At 42.5% G+C, this 25,587-nt stretch overlaps 1 protein-coding gene and 1 long non-coding RNA gene across 2 annotated transcripts in view; both read left to right on the top strand.

Moving 5' to 3' along the window:
- PDIA5 (protein disulfide isomerase family A member 5) overlaps nt 1–2,265 on the top strand; it is a 165,976-nt gene extending 163,711 nt beyond the window's left edge. The window contains exon 17 of the mRNA XM_035129030.3: nt 649–2,265. Coding sequence (XP_034984921.3) covers nt 649–729 — 81 coding nt within the window. The 3' untranslated portion in view covers nt 730–2,265. The remainder of the gene's footprint in view (nt 1–648) is intronic.
- A 58-nt stretch (nt 2,266–2,323) lies between these two features.
- On the top strand, nt 2,324–5,458 carry LOC148687532 (uncharacterized). Its single transcript, XR_015948228.1, has 3 exons — nt 2,324–2,462; nt 4,207–4,297; nt 5,325–5,458. It is a non-coding gene; the product is annotated as an uncharacterized LOC148687532 (long non-coding RNA).
- Nucleotides 5,459–25,587: the final 20,129 nt, after the last annotated feature.

Here is a 25,587-nt window from a genome sequence, read left to right as displayed (position 1 = left end):
GGCAGGGTGGGGACTGAACTGTGAGATTACCACTCTGAGGAAGGAAGATTATACTGTTTCTAGTGGCGGAGGCAGGACGCTTTTGAAAATAGTGAGCCAAGACCATGAGTGGGTGTTAACAGACTGGAATTGGGGGAAGTTGTGTGGCAAGAGTGAGCCAGGGGAGAGGAAGGCAGCAGCAGCAGCAGTGCGCACCATGCATCCTTCACATAGCTGTGACCACTTAGGATTCTGGAAGAGTGATGAAGCACTTAACTCCCACTCTGACCCCATCCATCCATTCAGAGCAACCATGATGCCGTAGAGCAGGCACCCCCAAACTGCGGCCCTCCAGATGTTTTGGCCTACAATTCCCATGATCCCTAGCTAATAGGACCAGTGGTCAGGGAAGATGGCAATTGTAGTCCAAAACATCTGGAGGGCCGAAGTTTGGGGATGCCTGCCGTAGAGTGTTGCTTTTACTTAAGAGAAGTGTTAAGTTTGTGACCAAATGGTCAATTGTCATATAAATACAAGGACCTGCCTTACCTGCTCCTTTTACCTCTGCCTGCACTACTGCATGTCCATTTGCCTGTAGAAGACGCGTTGGAGTCCTGTGTTCCAGTTTCAGTATGTAACCAATGCCTTTCTTTACCTCTCACATTCTAGGAGGCTGGATTCTCGACTTTCATGCGGATGCTCAGAGAACGAGACCATGAAAAGATAGGGAAGAGGAAAGATGAGTTGTAATTTCTGCCTCACACAATGATTTCCACTGCACTGTGAATGGCCTCAGGGCCACTGGTACAATGCCTGGGATTCCACATCTTTTTAAAAAGAGAGACTTTGGTTTTTTTTTTTTTTTACAAACAGCCATTTGCCATTTTGTACAATTTTGAAATAAAGTGAAATCATTTGATTTTTAAAAGGAAAAAATAAATGACATCGTTGTTGCCATATTCTGTTATGGAAAACAAAAAGAAGAGCATTTTCTCTCCATTTGATGCACCTATGCCCATTTGATACTCCTATGCAATCTTTTTTGTAATCTGTAGGTTTGATAGTGATTTCCCCTGACCAGGTGATTTCTGCATTTTTTTAATTTTTGAAGAATATTATATGTGAAATGGCTTTTAAAAATTGGAGGGAGAGGATGAAAGGAAGGTGCAATGGATCCATCAGGAGCAAGTTCCATGGAAACAGACAGAGCTTTGTGGTCCCAGTGGACTCTGCCCAAAGCCTCTTCAGGTGCAGTTATCGCCCTTGTGTGCACAACACTTATTTCAGGAACCAGGTGATTAAATGCACTTTCAGTCCTTATAGTCCACGTACTAAGCAGACATCAGCCTGCCCTGCTCACTCCCACTCTGCATGGCTAATGGGACATCTGCCAGAACGGGGCAGTGTGTGGAGTCTGAATAACAGATGTGCCACAATTATCACGCAAGCATCTTGTAAGTGGGGCCTTTTCCAGGAACAGTGTGTGTGCATTTCTAGTTGTGCTCAGCAGTGCCAAACTGGTAGGGCGACCAGTTGTGACTAGGGCATGCTCTTGCGGTCTTGCTAGGTTACACTTCCTTCCTAGAGAGATTTGGGGTGGGGGGCAATTTTTAAGGTGCTCAGGGATAATAGGCAAATAATGAAGAAGCATTGATTGGCCATTTCAGATCTTAATTGACTGTAGTGGTGGTTTTTGTTTTGTTTTTGTTTTTTTAATCTGCCGTACTGTTTACATATCTTTATAGAATGTGTGGGTTATTTCAAACAAATGTCTCTGCATTCGGCACATATCAAGCACCGAATGTCTCTCAGTGTATGTGTTTGCTCTCACGTTGTCCAATGCTCCTGTAATCATAGGAGTGGTGTAGTGCAGGTATAAATAAGGTTCTACTTAATTTATGATCTGACCATAGGAATTGCGTATTTGCTAAGCATTCCATTTGACTGTTGACAGAGGCACTGATATTTTTGATATGAAGAAACATCATGCAACAACACTTGTTTACGTTCCAAAGGCTTGTCTATGTGAGTTAACTACAAAAGGAAAGTATAATTTTTTAAGAATTCTATAGAAGCAAGTTGTGCTTAAAAAATTGTTTAGCCCCTGTCAGTGATGTAAGAAAATAACAGCATTACTAGAGCTACATAGCTTTTAAAAGTCCGTAATTATGTGCAGATTCTGTGAGATGAGGGTGATCTGGACATTGTGTCTCCATGGGATTTATTATATTTTTTTGTGATTTCCAATTTGATCAAAAAGAATAAAAGATTGAAAATATGCTCTAATTGCTGCCTTTATTCAACATTTCGTAGGCCAGATTGCCTGAAGCCGCTGTGCTGGTGACTAAAAACCATTTCTGCTAGCCATTCTCGCTAGCCACACGGGAAAGGTCAAGCATCTCCAGTCTCCGCTTCCATGTTTCCAAAGTTCCTGTGGGGAAAGAACAAAAGTCTGCTTGCCACTGTCTTGCCTAATTGTTAAGGCAAGTTACAAGTAACAAAAGAGTCTTTGTAAAGCTGTTTCTCTTGACTCCTCTGCTCCATCTGGTGGAAGATGCAGATAAATTCGGAAAATCTGTAATGAAATAAAACCCACAGCCTCTCTACTGGGGCTACTTCTTGCCAGTACATAGATCTGCAGAATTTTAAAGTTGGAAGGGAACACAAGGGTCATCTAGTCCAACCCACTGCAATGCAGGCTGAGCCCCACAACCCTGCCAACCGAGCTATCCTGCAGGAAATAACAAGCTGTAGAAGAGTACATATGGGCATGGGAAGTGATCATAGCCCATTGGTTAACGGAAATCTGGTGGTCTTCCTTACAACTTTGTAGAAACTTCTCGAGTGCAAGCAGAGGCACTGTAGGCCACCTGAAGAGGTTCTGTGAGATGGGTTCCACTTGAGGACCACCTACAGAAAGACCAGCGTTTTAAAGGAATGTTCCTTCCTTCATAATAGTCTCAGCTCCATCAAATTAGATTAAAAAATTCCTTACTTCACACCATCCATCTGGGGTGTCCCTTAGCAATGAAACATGGATCTAGCAACTCTTAACAAACATACTGGAATAGTTATATGAAGCATAGTGATACAGATATGACCCACATACACTGTGACTTTTGAATATAGTATGCGTAAAACAGGATGTATGAAGCCGAGAGTGGCACTGGAGTATTCTCAGTGGAGAAACATTCTCTACTCACTGTCTGCTTGATCTTCCTTCTCTTCACTCTTTTTCAGGCTCCGTGTTTTATCTGGTGTGGGTTCTCACTTTTTAACAAGCTACCAGTGGCCTGGTTTTCCTCTTATGTATTCATTTGAATGCTACTGAGCAGGGAGGTCTGCATTGATGACCTGCTGTAAAGCACAGTTGTCTACAGCTGGGAGGGGAAGTATGTTGGGGGGGGTTTCATCCTTCCCACCTGGACATTTAGCAAAGTTATGTGTTTAAGTGCCGCTGACATCAAGAACATCAGAGCCCTGCTGGACCCAGGGCCCAAGCCCATGAGCCTTGTTCTTACAGTAGCCAACCAGATGTCTACATTGTAAGTCTGCAAGTAGGACCTCAGGGCAACAACATCATCCCTATGTGTGATTCCCAGCAAATAGGATTTGGAAGCATCCTACCACCCAACAGTGGAGCTGCAACATTCCCATCATGGTTCCTTGAATATATTCAATTAAACTCAATGGGAATAATGCTTAATTTTCGTTTGATTGTACTACTGTATCTGTGTGTGTGTGTGTTGCTTTGCCAGACTTATTAAATCATATGTGATTTTCTCCTGGCCTTCACTCTGTTAGTGAAACACTAACTCTCAAAACAGTGTGCTTTTGTGCTGCCGAGGGAGACTGTGGGAGGAGACCTCACAGGAGTTCCCACTCCGCTTTTCATTCTCAATGCACTTCCTGCTTTTTCTCTGGCCCAATTACTGCTTCTATGTATTTGGCACTCATTAATCTGCTGGAGCCCCTGCTATGTAATCAGTGAATGATGATAGGGTGATTTGCCTTGTGTGGTAGTAAGCTTGTTAACCATAACATAAATCTAAGCAATGGTTCCATGCCAAACAGGTTCTTTTATTAGACTCCGCATGAACTTTCCTATTAGCCAGACAATTAGCTGTCTGGAAAATGAATGGTGTTTCTCCCCCCCCCTTCTTTTCTCAATAGTACCTGTCCTTACCACTTAGTACCCTCTTCATTTTTCCTTTCTGTTGTTCTTAGGATGGTGTAGTTGTGAGTAGAGATGGACAGATTTCCAGAGATGGACTATTTCCAGTCTGGGACAGTTTCCCACGTGTTCATTCCTAAGTCCGTAAGTCCATTCAGACATGTTTCCACACTATTTTTCCATTTTAAAACCACATGAAAATCTGCCTTTTATGTAATGTATCCAAAAATTACTCCTTTAACCTAAAATGCATTTTTAAAATTTATTTTGGTACTTTTCCCAACTGAGAACTGCAACGCAAAAATCAGAGAAAGCTGAAGGATAAATCTGTTCTGATCCATATATTAGTTTGGGAAGTGCTATTAGGATTGTTTGATTTAAATTGGGGACTGAACAAAATGCACAGTGATCCCTACTTGTGGTATTTAAGTTTCAAGGGAGTTCCACATCTGTGGAACAGCAGCAACAAATATATACTTGAGTATAAGCCTACTTTTTCAGCACCAGAATGTGCTGAAAAAGCCGCCCTCGGCTTATTTCTGGGTGAGGCGGGCGGCAACGGAGAAAGGCACAGGACCGGGGGTTCGGAGAAGCCCTGCGCTGCGACTCTCCAAACCCCCATCTTATGCCCACTCTGTGCAAGGCAGCGGGGAGGGAGAAGCGGCGAGGAAGGGATCCTTCCTCACTGCTTCTCTCCCCCCCTCCACCCTGCCGCCGACAGCTGGGAAAGGCATAGGATGGTATTTATTTTTATTTTTGAAATTTCCCATTAGCTGCTGCATTTCCCACCCTCGGCTTATACTCGAGTCAATACGTTTTCCCCGTTTTTTGGGTAAAATTGGATGCCTCGGCTTATATTCGGGTCGGCTTATACTCGAGTATATACGGCTTGATGATAATGGCACATAGGAGCCATAAAGTAGGACTGACAGCTGGCCAACATTTCATTGGCTGAGTGAGCATTTAATGCCAGAATGGGAGGCAGAAAATAACTATGGTTGAATCAAGATGTGTTCACCTACAAATGGAATGGTTCCTTCCATTTGCACAAATGACTGAGACACAGAGGAGGCCCCCATCACAAGAGGGGTGGAGGTAATTCACCCCAGTATTATCTGTTTTTTATTTGTTGGTTTCTTTATTAAATTTCTATTCTGCACTTCCTCCAAAGGAGTCCCCATGTCACCTCCCACATGGAGGGTCCCCCGGTCATCCACAGCAGCTTTCCTGGGGATTTACAAGCAGGAGGAATGTGCACAATTCACCTTCCTCTCCTTCAACATGTGGGGAGCATCCCATGAGCACAACTCTGCTCATGGTTGTGTTGTTGTTTAGTCGTTTAGTCGTGTCCGACTCTTCGTGACCCCATGGACCATAGCACGCCAGGCACTCCTGTCTTCCACTGCCTCCCGCAGTTTGGTCAAACTCATGTTCGTAGCTTCGAGAACACTTTCCAACCATCTCGTCCTCTGTCGTCCCCTTCTCCTAGTGCCCTCCATCTTTCCCAACATCAGGGTCTTTTCCAGGGAGTCTTCTCTTCTCATGAGGTGGCCAAAGTATTGGAGCCTCAGCTTCACGATCTGTCCTTCCAGGGAGCACTCAGGGCTGATTTCCTTCAGAATGGATAGGTTTGATCTTCTTGCAGTCCATGGAACTCTCAAGAGTCTCCTCCAGCACCAGCTCATGGTTAGTCTGGATCAAACTGAATAAGCCCAGTGGTTTCATTGTAGTCTCCTTCCTTCCTTCCTTCCTTCCTTCCTTCCTTCCTTCCTTCCTTCCTTCCTTCCTTCCTTCCAACAAATATGACACTCTCTTGTGGGAAATATTCTGCATATACATGAAGACATACTCCTTAAAATGAATTTCTGTGGGCAGAGTGGGGGTAAGGTAAAACTTCCTACAAATCTGACAAAAGGCACATAGTCCTTTAAAGAAAAAAAATGTCCCCTTTTGGAAAAAACTTGTGCATGTGTTGAGAGGCAGTCAGATGGAAGTACCAGTAGATATATAGATTAGATAGACAGACAGACAGACAGACAGATAGATAGAATTTAAGGAGCAAGCATTGGAAATTGTTTTGTATTAAAGGATACAAATACTAATTTGCAATTAATTTCTTTTTAAAGTTAATTCCTAAGTTTCTAATAAAGAGTAGAGCAGATTAAACTTCGTAAGCCAAACGCTCTTCACTTAGGTTCCCCCCCTTCCACCATCCCAAACTTGGTGGATTTCACATCGGATTTTGGCCTAGCCTTTCCTAATTAAACAGCTAAGGAGTTCAAGTTGATGCACAGTGGTTTGTAGTGCCTAAAGCTTTTGCAGGCCATTAGAGTTTAATTGTTCATCTCGTTTAAAATCATCTCACTCAAAAGACATCTTGGCTGAGAATGAAATGGGTCATGAAACTATAAATAGGAGGTAAATTATATTTCCACGTTAACTGAAACAGGGGAAGGAAGGGAGATCTTCCAAGGCCAATAGACTCCATTACAATATCCCAATGGGAAAATTGGATTCCGCAATTTTCATGTCATTGTGGAGTAACCAGTTGAAAAGAATTACTTATCTAAAGCACAGTGAGCAATTGTCCTAGACATGCACTAAAGCCTGTGATTCGGAGCAATCCCAAGAGATGAAGTCACCATTGGCAAGTTCCAACTTATTTTTTTAAAATAAATGTCTGCAGTTCTCAGCAATTAATACAAATATAGGCACAGCCAATGGCACTGGAATCCACAGACGATGTCTGTTTATTGTAGACGAAAAGAGGGGTTGGTGGAGGTGGGAAAAGGCTACAATTGACGCTTCAGTTTAGGACTAATTGTACTTTTGTTCTTCCTGTGCTGATCAAAGCCAAAGTCCTTCCTATTTCAAATATAAACACTGTTGGTGAGCTGATTTCTTAAAAGCAGAGATCAGGGCAACTATTATATTTCAAAGGCTAGTTTAAAACAAAAAAACTGGCCTGGATACCAGGGCTGTGTTTGTTCAAGAGAATAAAATGTGCATTTTGAAAGGACATTGAGTTCACTGTACATACATCTAAGCTTTGACATAATTGTCACACTTTGATTTTTTCCCCCATTTAATTTCCCTCTGACCTTTCTTTCTTTGCACCTATATGCCTGCCAACTGAGAAAAACGCTCCATGCAACTGATGGTGGGTACTTCAATACAGGAAAGTTTCTGCTGTAACAAATGTGTTAGTCTTTTGAGGTAGTGTAAAAATCCTTGTTCTTTTCATGATGCCCGCCCAATTTGAGGCAGAGTGTCTGCTCTGCATCTGATTTTCCCCATAAAGCCACCTCTAAGCATCTGGTGAACTTGTCAGAATAGACTCTGGTCTAGAAAAGCAGGCTGGTTTCCTTAAACTCATTCCCACAACCAACAACCCCTTACCTGCTTCTCTGCTCAGAAAATAGGGGGTAGTAGTGAGTGGGAATGGAGTAGTAAAGGGTTTAGTTAGAAGTGGTGCATAAGCATAGGAAAAGGACCGACCTTACCCCCCACTTCATGATTGATGGGCCTTTAGCTAGTATATGGTATACACAGATGTATGCGCATGTACATCCATGCATGAATTTATATAGATAACTTCTTATTGGTTTTGCACAACTGTAAAGACAGCATAGCTTTCTCTTCTCGGTATGGTATGCAAGGAAGTCTGCCAAACCATGGCTGATTTTACATGTTTGGACCTTAGTAGCATTTCCAAATAATTTTTTTCATCTTGTGACTTGGTTCTCCATGAAATATATATTTCATTATCTATATGTAGGTTTCTGGCATTCATCTTAATATTTCTTAGAACCAGATCAATGGAAGAGAAAGAAGCCATTATGCATGCACATATTTATTAAAATAATGTAAGAAACTCGCCAATATGAGTTTTTACATTTCAGTAGCGCGTAGAGTAATAATTGTGCATCATCATTTAATAATGCAAGGGACAGATACCTGTAAGGAACTAGAAAATATCTATACCAACCTCCCAGACGTTATGTAAATGTTTCTGAAATGTTTTTAAGTCATGCAAGCCTTTTAACTCTCTCTTGGAAGTTGGGTTTTTAAAGCAGGGGGATTTTGTACATGCCTAGGACAACCTACCCCCTTCATGGATCAATGCCTTGTCGTGGCGAAGGGGCTTGAATAACTCGGAGAAGCTATGAGCTATGCCATGCAGGGCCACCCAAGATGGACAGGTCATAGTGGAGAGTTTTGACTAAACGTGATCCACCTGGAGAAGGAACTGGCAAGCCACTCCAGTATCCCTGCCAAGAAAACTCCATGGACAAAGACAACAGGCATATAAAAGTTATGACGCTGGAAGATGAGCCCCTCAGGTCGGAAGGCGTCCAACATGCTACTGAGGAAGAGCGGAGGACAAGTACAAGTAGATTCAGAGCTGATGAAGCGGCTGGGCCAAAGCCGAAAGGATGCTCAGTTGCGGATATGCCTGGAAGCGAAAGGAAAGTCCGATGCTGTAAAGAAAAATATTGCATAGGAACCTGGAATGTAAGAACCATGAGTGGAGGTAAGCTGGATGTGGTCAAAAATGAGATGACAAGAATAAATATCGACATCCTGGGCATCAGTGAACTAAAATGGAAGGGAATGGGCGAATTCAGTTCGGGTGACTATCATATCTACTACTGTGGGCAAGAATCCTGTAGCAGAAATGGAGTGGCCCTCATAGTCAACAAAAGAGTGGCAAAAGCTGTAATGGGATGCAATCTCAAAAATGACAGAATGATCTCGATACGAATCCAAGGCAGACCTTTTAACATCACAGTAATCCAAGTTTATGCACCAACTACCGGTGCTGAAGAAAGTGAAATTGACCAATTCTATGAAGACCTACAACAACTTCTAGAAATGACACCAAAGAAGGATGTTCTTCTCATTACAGGGGATTGGAATGCTAAAGTAGGGAATCAAGAGATAAAAGGAACAACTGGCAAGTTTGGCCTTGGAGTTCAAAATGAAGCAGGGCAAAGGCTAATAGAGTTCTGTCAAGAGAACAAGCTGGTCATCACAAACACTCTCTTCCAACAACACAAGAGACGACTCTACACATGGATATCACCAAATGGGCAGCATCGAAATCAGATTGATTATATTCTCTGCAGCCAAAGATGGAGAAGCTCTATACAGTCAGCAAAAACAAGACCTGGAGCTGACTGTAACTCAGATCATCAGCTTCTTATAGCAAAATTCCAGCTTAAACTGAAGAAAGTAGGAAAAAGCACTGGGCTAGTAAGATACAATCTGAATCAAATCCCTTATGAATACACAGTGGAAGTGAGGAACAGGTTTAAGGATTTAGATTTGGTGGACAGAGTGCCTGAAGAACTATGGATGGAGGCTCGTAACATTATACAGGAGGCAGCAACGAAAACCATCCCAAGGAAAAGGAAATGCAAGAAAGCAAAATGGCTATCCAACGAGGCCTTACAAATAGCGGAGGAGAGGAGGCAAGCAAAATGCAAGGGAGATAGGGAAAGATACAGGAAACTGAATGCAGATTTCCAAAAAACAGCAAGGAGAGACAAGAGGGTCTTCTTAAATGAGCAATGCAAAGAAATAGAGGAAAACAATAGAATGGGGAAAACCAGAGATCTGTTCAAGAAAATTGGAGATATGAAAGGAACATTTCGTACAAAGATTACCATAATCAAGGACAAAAGTGGTAAGGACCTAACAGAAGCAGAAGACATCAAGAAGAGGTGGCAGGAATACACAGAGGAATTATACCAGAAAGATATGGAGGTCTCGTACACCCCAGGTAGTGTGGTTGCTGACCTTGAGCCAGACATCTTGGAGAGTGAAGTCAAATGGGCCTTAGAAAGCACTGCTAATAACAAGGCCAGTGGAAGTGATGATATTCCAGCTGAACTATTAAAATTTTTAAAAGATGATGCTGTTAAGGTGCTACACCCAATATGCCAGCAAGTTTGGAAAACTCAGCAATGGCCAGAGGATTGGAGAAGATCAGTCTACATCCCAATTCCAAAGAAGGGCAGTGCCAAAGAATGCTCCAACTACCGCACAATTGCGCTCATTTCACACGCTAGCAAGGTTATGCTTAAAATTCTACAAGGCAGGCTTAGGCAGTATGTGGACCGAGAACTCCCAGAAGTGCAAGCTGGATTTCGAAAGGGCAGAGGAACCAGAGACCAAATAGCAAACATGCGCTGGATTATGGAGAAAGCTAGAGAGTTACAGAAAAACGTCTACTTCTGCTTCATTGACTATGCAAAAGCCTTTGACTGTGTCGACCACAGCAAACTATGGCAAGTTCTTAAAGAAATGGGAGTGCCTGATCACCTCATCTGTCTCCTGAGAAATCTCTATGTGGGACAAGAAGCTACAGTTAGAACTGGATATGGAACAACTGATTGGTTCAAAATTGGGAAAGGAGTACGACAAGGTTGTATATTGTCTCCCTGCTTATTTAACTTATATGCAGAATTCATCATGCGAAAGGCTGGACTAGATGAATCCCAAGCCGGAATTAAGATTGCCGGAAGAAATATCAACAACCTCAGATATGCAGATGACACAACCTTGATGGCAGAAAGCGAGGAGGAATTAAAGAACCTTTTAATGAGGGTGAAAGAGGAGAGCGCAAAATATGGTCTGAAGCTCAACATCAAAAAAACCAAGATCATGGCCACTGGTCCCATCACCTCCTGGCAAATAGAAGGGGAAGAAATGGAGGCAGTGAGAGATTTTACTTTCTTGGGCTCCTTGATCACTGCAGATGGTGACAGCAGTCACGAAATTAAAAGACGCCTGCTTCTTGGGAGAAAAGCAATGACAAACCTAGACAGCATCTTAAAAAGCAGAGACATCACTTTGCCGACAAAGGTCCGTATAGTTAAAGCTATGGTTTTCCCAGTAGTGATGTATGGAAGTGAGAGCTGGACCATAAAGAAGGCTGATCGTCAAAGAATTGATGCTTTTGAATTATGGTGCTGGAGGAGACTCTTGAGAGTCCCATGGACTGCTAGAAGATCAAACCTATCCATTCTTAAGGAAATCAGCCCTGAGTGCTCCCTGGAAGGACAGATCGTGAAGCTGAGGCTCCAATACTTTGGCCACCTCATGAGAAGAGAAGAATCCTTGGAAAAGACCCTGATGTTGGGAAAGATGGAGGGCACAAGGAGAAGGGGACGACAGAGGACGAGATGGTTGGACAGTGTTCTCGAAGCTATGAACATGAGTTTGACCAAACTGCGGGAGGCAGTGGAAGACAGGAGTGCCTGGCGTGCTATGGTCCATGGGGTCACGAAGAGTCGGACACGACTAAACGACTAAACAACAACAACAGGACAACCTACATTGGGGCAGGTTTTCTGTAATCAAACATCCCAATAGATTAGCTCATACCAAAAAAGTTCGTTTCTGCTATATAGGCCAAAAGAAGCCCTACAATCAGGAGAGTGCAGCAGCTGATTTTAGGTGTCATGAAAGGACAGCCAATTGTTATTTACTTTATTATTACTGTATTATTTTACTACCCAGAAGGGGGAGGCACTTGTGGGTTTTGCTGCCACCTTACATAACTGTATTTTCCCACAACACAAACATGGGTGAACATGAAATGTTCAAAGCTATGAGAAAATTGGCTGGTACAGTATAATGCTGGCCCTTCTTCCAAGCTAGTGGCATACATAGGCATTATTTCACGGGGGTAGAGTTACATAACCCATGTATTCATACTTTGCTTCTTTCAGCATAGATCACCAGGAACCATATCAGGTAGAATAGACTGATGAAGATGGACTGGTCCAGCGTCATATGGTGAGCTGCTTGCCTGGAAAAATATTTTAATGTTAATCTCTGCGGTCAAGGTCCAGCACTCTGGCCACTAGATCACATTGGTTCATGAGGGTAAACCACCAAATAAACGACGTTCCGTAATGTGCTTACTGAATTCACATGGGATAGAATGATCCCTGATCATTTGAGCTGGAATAATTTAATCACATATAAAAGATATCTCAATGGCAGTTGCTGCTCATTCATGACTGCCCACTGCAAAGGGCTGAGCTACGTGGTATCACGCCAAGGGTGTGTTTTGAGATATGCGTCTGCTGAGGTAATTTGGAAATTGGCAGGAAAACCCTTCTCCATGCCCACTTACTCTCCGCTGAAAACATTTTCCCCACAAACAAGGTAAATTCACAACTTGAGTTATTAATTCAGAACTAGGGTGTGGAGGGGAAAGCTTTAAAAACAACTGTCGGAAAGTATTTGCATGGGAGAACTTGTAGGCAGGAAACAGACTATGTGTTTCTCCTCTACAAGTGTTCTCTGCATTTGTGTTATGAGCAAAACATAGGGCAGGGAACTAACTACGTGTTTCTCTTGAAAATTCTACCTCCGTCAGTGAATGTTGAAATTTTGGGTGTTCTAATTTTGTGATGCACTAAGAGGCCGCAAATACTAGAACCTACAGATCAGCTCTATCATTAGAGGGATTCAACCTATCTATCAGAAACTGTTCAGAGATGTCACAGATGGAAATAAATTACCCTCTGTTGCTTGGGATTATAGACCTCTGTTTGCAAATAAACCAGACTATCATTACACTTTCTCTTGCTTTTCTTCAATTTAACTGTGTACATATTTGGTATGTGGGATGTGGTGCCTTTATACATTTGCTGCTAAATGATCTGTAATAGCTAATCAGATCATCATGCAGAATTGCACATGTTAATGAAGTTGGGGCTCTCACTTGAATGCCTAAAGCTCAATTTATCCACACAATTCTAGTTCAATGTCATATTTATTGGATATACCTCACAATTTTCTGTGTGCCCCCTCTGCTTCTCTCTTTATGTGCACACTCATAATGGAACTCAAGAACATATTTCTACTTTTGCTCTCTTTCATCCATCAAATCCCTCCTCAAAACCCACTTCAGCACAGTTTAAATATGTGTAACAGAACTCACTCACCTTTTATTCCCCCTGCCTCTGCATTTTTCTCACTGCCTGGATTGTAAGCTCCTTGTGAGCTGGGACCTTCCGCTAGCGCCAGTGTAACTTTGTACAGTATTGTGCACTCTGATGTTATATAAATAATAACCATACCTGACTGTAGGTAGAAATTTCACACCAGGAAATGGCTTGTAGCTGCAACTCCTGTGCCTTATTAGAATGAAATTTATTCTGCCTTTGCCCAGTTCATAGAGTCACACTTGATTGGCTGAAACACCATAAAGTAGCAGCCAAGGGCTTGGGAAGATTTCCTGCCAATAAGGGGCACCTTCCTCCTCTGTTTTCCAGTCCACATGTGATAACCCAATTGCTTCAAGCATACGTAAGACTGACTATATGCCCTCTCGATCCCTGTCCATTGTGACTCATCAAATCCAGCTAGCAGAGCCTGGACGCTTTGGTGTAGTGGGTGGTTAATGCATCTTTGTGCCAGTGATGTACAGTTCCTGCTCGTCTTTTAAAGAGCCACTGGCATAGTGCTAGTTTGTGACAGCTACTGACCACTTACAAATGCCCCATTTTGCTGAGCGTTGATCGAGAGGGTGGTGACAGGGCAACTGCAGACATTCTTGGAAGATGCCAACTTTTATTTGGGGAAAGATTTTGGAGGCAAGCTTGGAAAAAGTACGGTACAGCAGAGAGGAGCACAGCTGAACAACTGTAAAAAAAAGGGGGGGACACACAAAAAGGGCAAGAGTCTGAAAAACATTATTTTGTCTCAAACGAAGCAGCTTGCCTGTGCCTTTTTATGATGGGGTGTGCAAGATGAGCAGGGTACACTGTTTGCACAAAACCCTGAATTGAGCTTTGTTGGCGGAGTTAAAGGTAGTCAAGGATCCTTATAGCAGAGTGTCTGTGTATGTCTTTACTCAGTTTTCATTTTTCTCCTAGGTTTAATTGGCTTGCCTCTTTCTGATGGATAAATAAATAAATAAGAATTATATTTGTGCATTATTAATTATATGCAGCTTTTAGAAGACAAGCCACCACCCACCAACTCAGACTTTCCTTTTTCTTTTTGGAAATGGCACAGGCTTCAGACTAGTTATCTGCTATACAGAAGAAAAGGGTAAAGATAACAGTAAACTGCTAAAATATAGGGCAAAATGCACCTATAAGAATGCTTGGGCAATACAGTTTTAGCTTGACTCACCCAACACCAGATTCATGGAAGAACTTGTCTTTTTACCTTACTGTTTTTCACAAGGGTGAATCTTGACTCCACATTTTTAATATACATATATACTTTGATGTTGTGCATTTATTTTGTTTGCTTTTTTGTAGAAAAAATAAAAATGATATATATATCAAAAACCTATATAAAAAATATAATATGAGAGGAGTAGCGTGGGTATGGGTATATACGGTGGCAAATGGGAAAGTGCTTGAGTTTGTAGAGAGGTCATAAGATATGCAAGGGAATTAAACTCCAATATCTTGGTCACCAGACACCTTAGCAAGTTCTGATGTATTTGCATGAGGGGTAGAAACCCTTTTTAAAAATGCAGTTGAGCAATTTTCTTCTATCTTTGGATTCCTAAGCTATTTCCCCCTTCCTGCTTGTGCATTGCTTGCTGCAGGTATTATTTTTATTGGCCTTGGGGATATGAAGCTGTTTGACTATAAATTGTTTATGGGGCAATCTTATTTACAATGAATGCTTTTCTCATTTACTTTAATTGTTTAAATGAAATCTAATTAAGTTTGGTGGGGGAGAATGCTACATGAAACAATCAGGTTGGAATGAGTTTTTCTCTCTCCAAAAATATCTGAATGTAAACAAAATCTGACAATGTGTTCCATTACAGTAACAGGAAATCTAAAGGGACTGTATGAGCTAGGAGTGTATTAATATGGTTTTCGGATTCAATTTCGTTCCCAGAGAAGGAAGAAAGCAAGTGGTGGGTGGAAAGCCCCAAAGAGAGACCTCTGTGATTGGATCGGCCCTGTTACATGATCATCAAAAGAAAACAGACCTGTTTTATTTGCGTTAACAGCCAAAGTGGCTGTGACCCTGAAAATGAAACGATACTAATAATATATCACCCTAACAGAAGTGTGTTGCTTTGCAAGCTAAGAGAGATGCACTGTGAGGAAAGACTGGCTTTGCCATGCATACAAGGATGCAGAGCCTCACTGCAGTAAGAGTCTTTCCATAAAATGCAGCTACTGCTTCAACAAGCAGGGATGGGTTTCCTCTCTGAATTGTGTAGTGCAATTAGGGCAGGAATATAGGGCTTAGAGCCACCACCCAGAGGGATGATCAGAGGGTGGGCGTACCACAATTTGAATATAATACATGCTGGTTTGTTTATTTAAACACTGTATATGCCACGTAGCTACAATCCCATTGCCATCTGAAGAGCCCACCTGCTTCCCTGTGAGACTGCTAAGTTCAGAGGGTAAAATTACATACCCTCCAACATTCCTTCAATGAAAATAGGGACATCCCATCCCATAATGATAATTTATACCCCACACATCTTACTGGGTTGCCCCAGCCACTCTGGGCAGCTTTCAACATATATAAAAACATAATAAAACATTAAACATTGGGGGGGGGAACCCTTGCCTATACAGGATTGCCTTCAGACACCTCAGGGGTCAGATAACTCCATACCTTCCAACATTTCTCCAATGAAAAAATGGATATCCTAAGGAAAAGGGGGACATTTCGGGTTCAAAATGGAAGCTGGCATGGATTCACTAAATCAGAGACATCCCTGGAAAATAGGGGCACTTGGAGGGGGTCTGAAATTACCCAAGTGCACCACTGTCCAGATTTATTCGTGAAAATGGCAGGTCTAGTAAGTCTTTCTCTCCTCACTTGATTCAGATAGTAACTCAGCTTGTGCACTACATCATCCTCTTCCTTGCAGTGTTTTCTAGCTCCATTCCTATTCAACCCCCAAGCCCTTAAAGAGGACAAAGTCATCTATGTGGGAAGAAGGTTGCTTCACAGTCTGTATACCCATAGCTGTCAAGTTTTCCCTTTTCTCGTGAGGAAGCCTATTCAGCATAAGGGAATTTCCCATTAAAAAAGGGAGAACTTGACAGCTATATGTATACCCCATCCCAAGGCTGACCACCACAAGGGCCTTTAAGGTACAGCTCTCTCACCTCTTCAACCAGCTTCGCGGACAAACATTTGTTTTTAGTTCCAGATCCCCACCCTCCACCATGAATTGTCTGGTCTGGAAGATAACATATGGTCTGAAGTCATATGAAGCAGCAGTTCTGGGTCTGCTCAGCGTCTGGGTGGGAGATCACCTGGGAACACTGTGCTGGCTGCCCCGAGTTGCATTATAAAAAGGGAGAGATATAAGTGTAGCAAATAAATTATAAATGAATAAGAAATCCGGAAAGATCTCATCCTTCCCTAGACCCTCACTTCCCCTTTCCTTTTCCAAATCCTACTTACTAAACTCTGGTTCCTAGCCAAGTAACCAACCTGCAGAATATTATTCGTTTCTTTACTTAGACTGTTTTGGACTACTTAATGTATTAAATTATCTTTAAGTGGTGCATGGAAAACTAAGGTCATATCAGACAACAACAAATTTTACAAAAATGAACAGTTGCATAGGGGAAACATATTGCATTAGTACATCATTACTAATGCATATAAATCAATATCAGTTGCAACTCTCCCACAAAATTTAACAAGGAATAATGATTCTACAAAGCAGCTGATATCAACCTAGTCTTTTACTTTAGGCTTGCTTTTATGGGCAGGCCCGCAGGTGCATGAACAACCTCAGGCTGCCCACAGCTGTGTCCCATTCAGCAGTCATCTGCTGTCTTCACACAGGTACAGCAGACTTGGTGAGCTTCCTGGGGGTCCAAGTGGGTGAGAAAAATGACACCCCTTCACTCACTGTCCTTTTTCTCCAGCCTCTGCTCACTTCTCCTCCAGCTGCATCCATGACTATCGCATTCATGTCTATCCCAGATTTCTTTGAACCTTGCTACCGGTATCTGCTTTCTCTTCTGGTCCAAGGACTCTTTGGCAGCCTGCCATGCCCCCACCCCACCCCAACCTGCAAATTGGTTGATTGGCTTGTTGTTTATGAGAGAATTTTCCCCTTCAACAGTCCGGACTCATGATTTGCATTTTTAAAGGTCACATTTGCATGATGCATGCCCTGCCCTTGGGGTGTATGTGAGTTCTTCTGACTTGGAAATTTGTGAGTAGATTGATTGCTGCAGTCAAAGGACTCAGGAGTCAGGATATTGTTCTATAACATCCAAGTCAATTTCAGCTATCAACAAACCTGTGCCAACACAGCAGCTGGCAGCTGCCTTTCTGAGTGTCTGGACTGTGGACTGGAAACTACAATAGGCAGCAAATAGGTACATAAATGTATAATATTCTTCATTTAAATTATGAGTAGGAGGCCATTTTTAGGGGTGAGGGACCTCCCCTTGAAATGCATTTGTTTATTTTGAGATGAGTCAATTTGCCCTATGGGCCCCATATTTTTCAATTTTAGCAGCTTCACTATCAAGACTTGATCCCCCTTTTTCCAGATTCAGGAAGTCATATCTGATTAGCCCCTAAGTGGCTGTTGCTTTGAAATGGGTCTGTTTTCTGCAGCCTTCTGCAACCCACTGAAATCTTTGTGAATAAATGCAGGTAATGATTGAAAGCATGGGGGGAGGTTGTTTTGTACCTAAATCTGCAAGTGCTAGAACCCCAAGTATCTATAGTACTACATCAGTCATAAGCTCTCTTAATGTTCTCTGTTGAGCACTTAAATGTGAAAAGAAAAATGGTAGCAGGTTTGTTGGACCACTGCTTGTCTCCTGTCATTGGGAAGATATCCTTATTTTTCTGCTGATACACTAAGGAACCAAGTGTTTACAATAGGAGTCAGTGTGGTGCACTGCATTCAAAGTCCCACTTGGCCTTGAAGCTGACCTGGTGACCTGCCTTGGTGGTGAGGTGCTGACCCTGCATGCTGTCTGAATCTCCTTAGAGGAAGAACAGGATAAAACTGTGATAAAAATGTCATTCTAACCAACCCCTGTTCATTTGCTATCCAGTGACTCTTCCTGTCATCTCCACTTTCCCAGGGAGTGACAACAACTCCTTAACAGAGAACAGATTCATACAACTGAAAGGGTCATTGGATGTTCTCAGGTCCTACCTTGTGTTTTGATGTGGAGAATATTATTCCTAAACACGATAACGAGGATTACTGTCTTTTAAAAATTATTAGCGCTAGTCCATTTAAAATCATCAAGGACTGAGTGTTTAAAAACCTGCCAGCCAGCAATTCTAATACGTAGTACCGTAACAAGGCTGACAGTCCTGAAAAGAAATCACAATGGAAATAAATTGGAAACCGTGAGTGGAAATAATTGGAAGACAGTGGTCTTTAATTATTTGAAAACCAATGAGGATATACAGTATAGCGTCTTTTTACAGTATTTGGTTCAGTAACTATGTTGCTGCTATGTGTTTACAGTGCAGACTTCTTTCTTCATAGCTTCACAGTATTTGTGCTTAGCATAGGAGCCAACTTCTAGCGGCAGAGGTCCCTTCGCCCTCTCCCCAATAAAATATTTGAAGGGTCTGTGCCCCTCAAAGTTGATGGGCACTGCCATTCAAATGGCATGCTTGTGATCAATAATGCAGGGCGGGGCTAACCTATCCCTGCCCAATATTTTATTTAGGTTGGCACCTCTGGTTGGTTCTTAGGCAATTGTGATTCATCTGCAGGTTGCTCATATTGTGATTATTGTCTTGCATGTCATTATTAAGTAGTAAAACAAAATTACAGGTACATTTGATGAAAATTTTAAATCATGTTAAAACATTTAAGTAAAAGTAAAATTCAGCATTTCAAGTAAAAAATGTTCAATTGCCATGCTCCCCCTCTACCATTCCACACTACCACATGCATTCCTGATAAATACATGGAGATGTGTTGTTACGACATTGATGCTAAATCAGAGATTGCAAATACACAGTACAGCACATTTGGGAGACACAATGAGCAGCCAATTGATAAGTAGATGCTCATGGCACACGTACATATACTGGAACATTTTTCGCCTGTATGTAGGTAGACACAGGGTAGTACTGGTGTCACTTTCCATGGCTGGCTAATGTCATATGGTTTAATTATTAATGTTTGAAAATATCAGCATGTCACCTGTCACAGAACAGCATAACTTCATTTGCTATGGGGCATTTGGTGCGTAGGCTCACTTGAGTATTTGTTGATACTGAAGATGGAGACGCTGGCAGGAATGGAGGGATGGTGGCAGCAGCATGAAGTAATTCAGGGGAAAGTGCACGATTTTTGCACTTTGGCACTTTTATGGGGACTATAAGCTGCACAAAATGAGAAAAATGGGTGAATTTGCTTAATGTATAAAGAGGATGCAGATCATGCTGTTAGTGCAGAATTTGGATTACCTTTCAACAGAATTTGAAGTTTGCAAGCATGGAGTACACACAATCCCGCTTACATGATTTTATCTATAATAGGAATGGTTTCCCCTGACGAGTCTTTTTATTAACACTCATTCATATGCACTGAAAGAAATAAAGTCATAAGCATAAATGGGACTGTTGATGAATGTAGGTCATTTTATTCTATTAATTTATAGGAAAATTATCTTTTGCCTAGCCCTTACATTGCACAAGAGGAAAATGAAAGGCTGGATGTCAGCTTCCTCTAAGCCAGCTGCAAGGTTCTCAGATTTATTCCAGGGCTTAATTCTATATTCTCCACTACCGTAGACTTCACTTCTGTTTACTCCCAGAGTTCATTTGCTACAGAGTCTCCTTCACACAGTCTCACCACAGCTGACATTCTTATCATCTGTGGTGGCCACTTCTCCGCCTCATCAACTCTCTATCTCATTTCCAGTCTCACGTGAAAACAATTTTTCTCCCTTGCCAGCACTTCTTAGTTTCTTTCTCCATCATAGTTATTATTGCACTCTACAACTGTATTTAACCTTATAACAAATTTTTGAAATGCACTCAGAAGGGAAGACCCTGGGGGGTAGATATCATTAGCTCAGCCAAATGGTTTTGAAGAAAGGACTAAAGATGAGGAGATTCAAAGGACACTTAAATTTGTTTATTAGATTTGGGTACTCTTTCCCCACTCCTACTCTCCCTAGTTCAATGAACTACCGGTAGTTCCATCATTTGTTCAGTTTCTTTTTAGCTATTCCTCTTCTCCCTTTCTCATTTGACAAAGATCCTATGTGGATAAATGATTTTGTATTTTTTTAAAACTGCTTTTTAAAGTCTGAGTGGGTAATAAAATAGTACCACTTTTCTAAAAAGAAATAAAAAGGCACCATGGGTGGGATAATAATAATAATAATAATAATAATAATAATAATAATAATAAATAAATAAAATTTATTATTTATACCCCACCCATCTGGCCGGGTCTCCCCTGCCACTCTGGGCGGCTTGCAACATACATCAAAATACATTAAAATACCACAGACTAAAAACTTCCCTAAACAGGGCTGCCTTTAGGTATTTTCTAAATGTCAGGTAGTTGTCTATCTCTCTGACCTCTGATGGGAGGGCGTTCCACAGGGCAGGTGCCACTACCAAGAAGGCCCTCTGCCTGGTTCCCTGTAGCTTTGCTTCTCGCAGTGAGGGAACCGCCAGAAGGCCCTCGGTGCTGGACCTCAGTGTCCGGGCTGAACAATGGGGGTGGAGACGCTCCTTCAGGTATACAGGACTGAGACCGTTTAGGGCTTTAAAGGTCAGCACCAACACTTTGAACTCTGCTCAGAAATGTACTGGGAGCCAATGTAGATCTCTCAGGACTGGTGTTATGTGGTCCCGGCGGCCGCTCCCAGTCACCAGTCTGGCTGCTGCATTCTGGATTAATTGCACTTTCCGGGTCACCTTCAAAGGTAGCCCCACGTAGAGCGCATTGCAGTAGTCAAGCAGGAGATAACCAGAGCATGCACCACTCTGGTGAGACAGTCTGTGGGCAGTTAGGGTCTCAGCCTGCGTACTAGATGGAGCTGGTAGACAGCCGCCCTGGACATAGAAATAACCTGCGCCTCCATGGACAGCTGTGAGTCCAAAATGACTCCCAGGCTGCACACCTGGTCCCTCAGGGGAACAGTTATGTTATTTATATTTTAGGGAGACTAGAGCAACTGACTTCCTCACAGGTAGCTCTCTCACCACCCTCGAGTAGCTAGCAGCTGAAGTGGCACTACAGAGGCTGGCATGAATGGTTAAAACAAAACATTTATTTAACAAACAGCAAAAGAACTGACTTCTTCATAGACGTTATCAGAGGCACACACAGACTTCACTTCTGACAGGAATAACTGACACCAACTGACACGACACACAGTCACATGACCCTCTCTCTCTCTTAAGGTGGAATGGAACATTACAACAAGTTATCCCATTCAGGACCAGGGAGTCCCCCACACCCACCCGCCTCCTGTCCCCCCAAAACAGTACTTCAGTCTTGTCAGGATTCAACCTCAATCTCTTAACCGCCATCCATCCTCCAACCGCCTCCAGGCACTCACACAGGACATTCACCGCACTCACTGGTTCTGATTTAAAAGAGAGGTAGAGCTGGGTGTCATCCGCATATTGATGAACACCCAGCCCAAACCCCCTGATGATCTCTCCCAGCGGCTTCATATAGATATTAAAAAGCATGGGGGAGAGGACGGAACCCTGAGGCACCCCACAAGTGAGAGCCCAGGAGTCTGAACACTCACCCCCCATCACCACTTTCTGGACACGACCCCGGAGAAAGGAGCGGAACCACTGTATAACAGTGCCCCCAGCTCCCAACCCCTCTAGACGGTCCAGAATGGTGTCAAAGGCCACTGAGAGATCCAGCAGGACTAGAAAACAGCTCTCACCTTTGTCCCTAGCCCGCCGGAGATCATCAACCAGTGCAGCCAAGGCAGTTTCAGTCCCATGATGAGGCCTGAATCCCGATTAGAAGGGATCCAAGTGGTCCGCATCCTCCAGGCGTGCTTGGAGTTGTTCAGCAACCACCTGCTCAATCACCTTACCCAAGAATGGTAGATTTGAGACTGGGCGATAATTAGTCATATTTGCCGGGTCTAAAGATGTTTTTTTAAGAAGAGGTTTAATGACCGCCTCTTGCAGCGGGTCATCCCTGAGACTCACAGAGGGAAGCATTCACCACTCCGCGGAGCCCATCGCCCAACCCTTCCCGGCTCCCGGATTCACCTCACCAGTCCTGTAAGTAGAAGCTTTGCGTGAGAACACCCACTTGCTCAGCTGGGCCTTCCCTTTCCTCCCTTGCACCCCACCTGCACCCCCCAAAATTAGCTTGTAGGACGTCAGGAAAAACCCCAAAGCAGAACTTGGGACAAAGGGGTATTGTTCTGTTTGGAAAGCTGAAATGCTTGGGCAAATTGAACGCTTGGAAGAGCTGTGTTGAATTTCACCCCTGGCCTTTCCCGTTTTCTTTGTTACATGCTATGAAAGTTTACCCATCAGTGTTTCATTTTTAAAAATTATAATTTTACAATCAAAATGCCTGTTTCCCCTCATTACTGTGAGACTCTAGGGCAGGCATCCCCAAACTTCAGCCCTCCCATCTTTGGACTACAATTCCCATCTTCCCCGACCACTGGTCCTGTTAGCTAGGGATCAGGGAGTTGTAGGCCAAAACATCTGGAGGGACGCAGTTTGGGGATGCCTGCTCTAGGGCCACATCCGCACCATATATAGAAAATAGTATTGTACCTCTTTAAACAGTCATGGCTTTCCCCAAAGGATCCTGGGAAGTGTTAAGGGTGCTGAAAGGGGAATAGAAGGTCTGAGTTCTCTGGTCCTGTTAGCTAGGGATGATGGGAGTTGTAGTCCCAAAACATCTGGAGGGCCAAGCTTACCTATGCCTGTTATAGCCCTATGAACTCCAACTCCCATCAGCCTTAGACAGCACAGCCTAATGGTCGGGCTACAGTCTGACAACACCTGGAGGGCACTACATTGGCTCTAGGTGAAGGCAGGAGACTTGTGAGGAAGAAGGGAAGAGAGCCTCAATAGCTTAGTAACAGGAAGTTTTATTCCATCCTTCCATGGGCATGTGACTGGCCTTTTCCCTCCATTCCTGCTGCCAGCCCTTAAGGGAGGAAAGCCAGCCCCTGTTGAGACTTGTTTCCCTGCCAGTCCAGCCTAATGTCAGCTGCCTTCCTCTTTCGTAACAGGGCAGGAAGCAGAACCTTGAAGGGCTTTGACTGTGTTGTTGGCAGCCATCCGGGGTCCCCAGGGTTCAACTCTAGCTCAGCCTAGCTTGATGAGCTGAATGTAGCTCTCAGTCCTTTTAATATAATCAGCAAATAGCCAAAATTCCTTCTACGATTAAATATATTCAATTACATAGCCAAACACGAATATAGATGGAGGGAGAAATTACCGGTAAGCAGGCAACGGTCTCCTGTGAGAACAAAAAGACCAGAAATGAGATGAGGAGTAATGGAATAAAACTTTTATTTGATAGAAGGGAGTGCAGGCAAGTTGCAACCCAGCTGAAGATAGGAGGGAGCAATCCTCTCATCACACTTCAGAAGGCAGAGCTTTCAGATAAACACGGTGCTCATCTGGGACCTGGGTAATTGGATATGGAGAATCCTTCTTCAAAGTTGTCAGTTCAAATCTAGTGCAGCTCAGTTATGATGGGGAGTTACTGAGATCTGAAGATTGTTTGTCGGCCTTTGTGAGATGTATTAGGTGGTCGAGCTCCACTCCCCAAGGACAACTGTCGGTATAAGAAAAACATCACTGTAATTAGTACAGTACTGATTCTCAGACTTATCTTCCAAAGATGATTAAAGTGTATATGAAATTTATATAATGTTTAAAGAAAAATTATTCTAGGCATTTACAAACAACCAAATAGCTCCATATTAGAGATGAGGAATTCACAACAATCATAATCAGTGGTAAAACAATTTCAATTTTAACTGTGATCTTTGGTCAGATCTGTTCCATTCAGAATAAAAATGTCTGCATAGTTCACCTGCAAGGCTGGTGCCAAATAATTAATTCTGGGTATATTTGGCACATTTAACACCCTAAAATATCTGGTTGCTTGGTTTATATAGAAGCTGCTAGGCTCATGTGATGTGTCTATGAGAAACCAAAGGGTAAAATCACATTGATGTTGCTGGCAAATTTCCCACTGACTTTAGTGGTGCTGAGCAGCAGTTTTGATGTTTGACAATAACAGATTATACACCATAAAATAATGAGTTTGTCATGATATTAAAAAAATATATCAAGGGACTGATTATTTTTCTGTGGTTGCTCTTCTGTATGCAAAATTATGTTGCTTGCATACTTTTATTCAGACATTTTGGAGGAATATTACTTTAAACATGCTTGTTATATATAAAAAGCATGTTTAAACAGCAAAAACACAATTTGGCATAATTTTATGCTTTTCGACGCACAGAATCATGACATACAAGACATAAAAGACGCACAGAATCATGACATACAAGATGGTGTGTTTACATGAGCTAATTGCCTTAGCTACACATGCATCTTAAAGATTCTCTTTCTTTCAGGGGGACTTTTGTAGTATAATGTTCAGCACTCACCTGCTATATCACTCTTATCATAGCAGCACATAGGTAGTTTTTATTCTTACAAGATGGCAAATGCGCCCCTTCGTCCTCCCCAACAGGAACCTGACAGTTTGTCAATTTTTCTGCAGGTTGTACACTCTTCTTCTTGGTGAGCCACAGCACACAACAACCTTGGTGCTTTGAAAGCAATACAAACATGTACAGAAAATCAATACAAACAGGTACATATTGAAAATATTTGAATAAAAGTATTGTCATACATTTCATCCTTAGGTTTTTCTGTTCTCCCAGTGTATTATACAGTATAGGGAAACTGTCTTTGAATTTTACTTGGGGAATTATCACAAAAGGATAAAAAGCAGGTGCGAATGGTCATCTACTGACAACCCTATTGATGCTTACTTGGAAGTAAGTCCCAGAATGTTAAGTGGGACTTACTCTGCAGCAAGTGCATTTAGGATTGCAGCCTAAGTGTGCATCCAGATACCTGTAACTTGAGTTGTGAGTCCACTGTGGATGAGTATTCACCAGTTTTTGTTCACCTTTTCCTTAAGAAAAAACCATCCTGGCTGCACTGTACGTAGCACTTATTGGCGAGCTGCTTACAACATCGTGAGGCTAAGTTTTTCAGCTTTTTTTTAAAAAAGATTAGCTTTACCCCCCCCCCCCAAAAAAAAGCAAGTGAAGAGTCCACCAGTACTCTACCTGGCAGTGGGCAAGAGTTACTGACCTTAAGAAATAAGGGATTTCTATCTCTGTTCGTAGCATCCCAATATAAAATGCATACACACCCCAATGAGAAATTTGTGCTATGACACTAGTTTTTAAATATGT

Source organism: Zootoca vivipara, chromosome 1, assembly GCF_965207765.1.
Source record: "Zootoca vivipara chromosome 1, rZooViv2.hap1.1, whole genome shotgun sequence".
NCBI classification, from domain to species: Eukaryota; Metazoa; Chordata; class Lepidosauria; order Squamata; family Lacertidae; genus Zootoca; species Zootoca vivipara.
The sequence above is the reverse complement of the archived record's forward strand: the minus strand, read 5'-3'. Positions and strand labels throughout refer to the sequence as shown.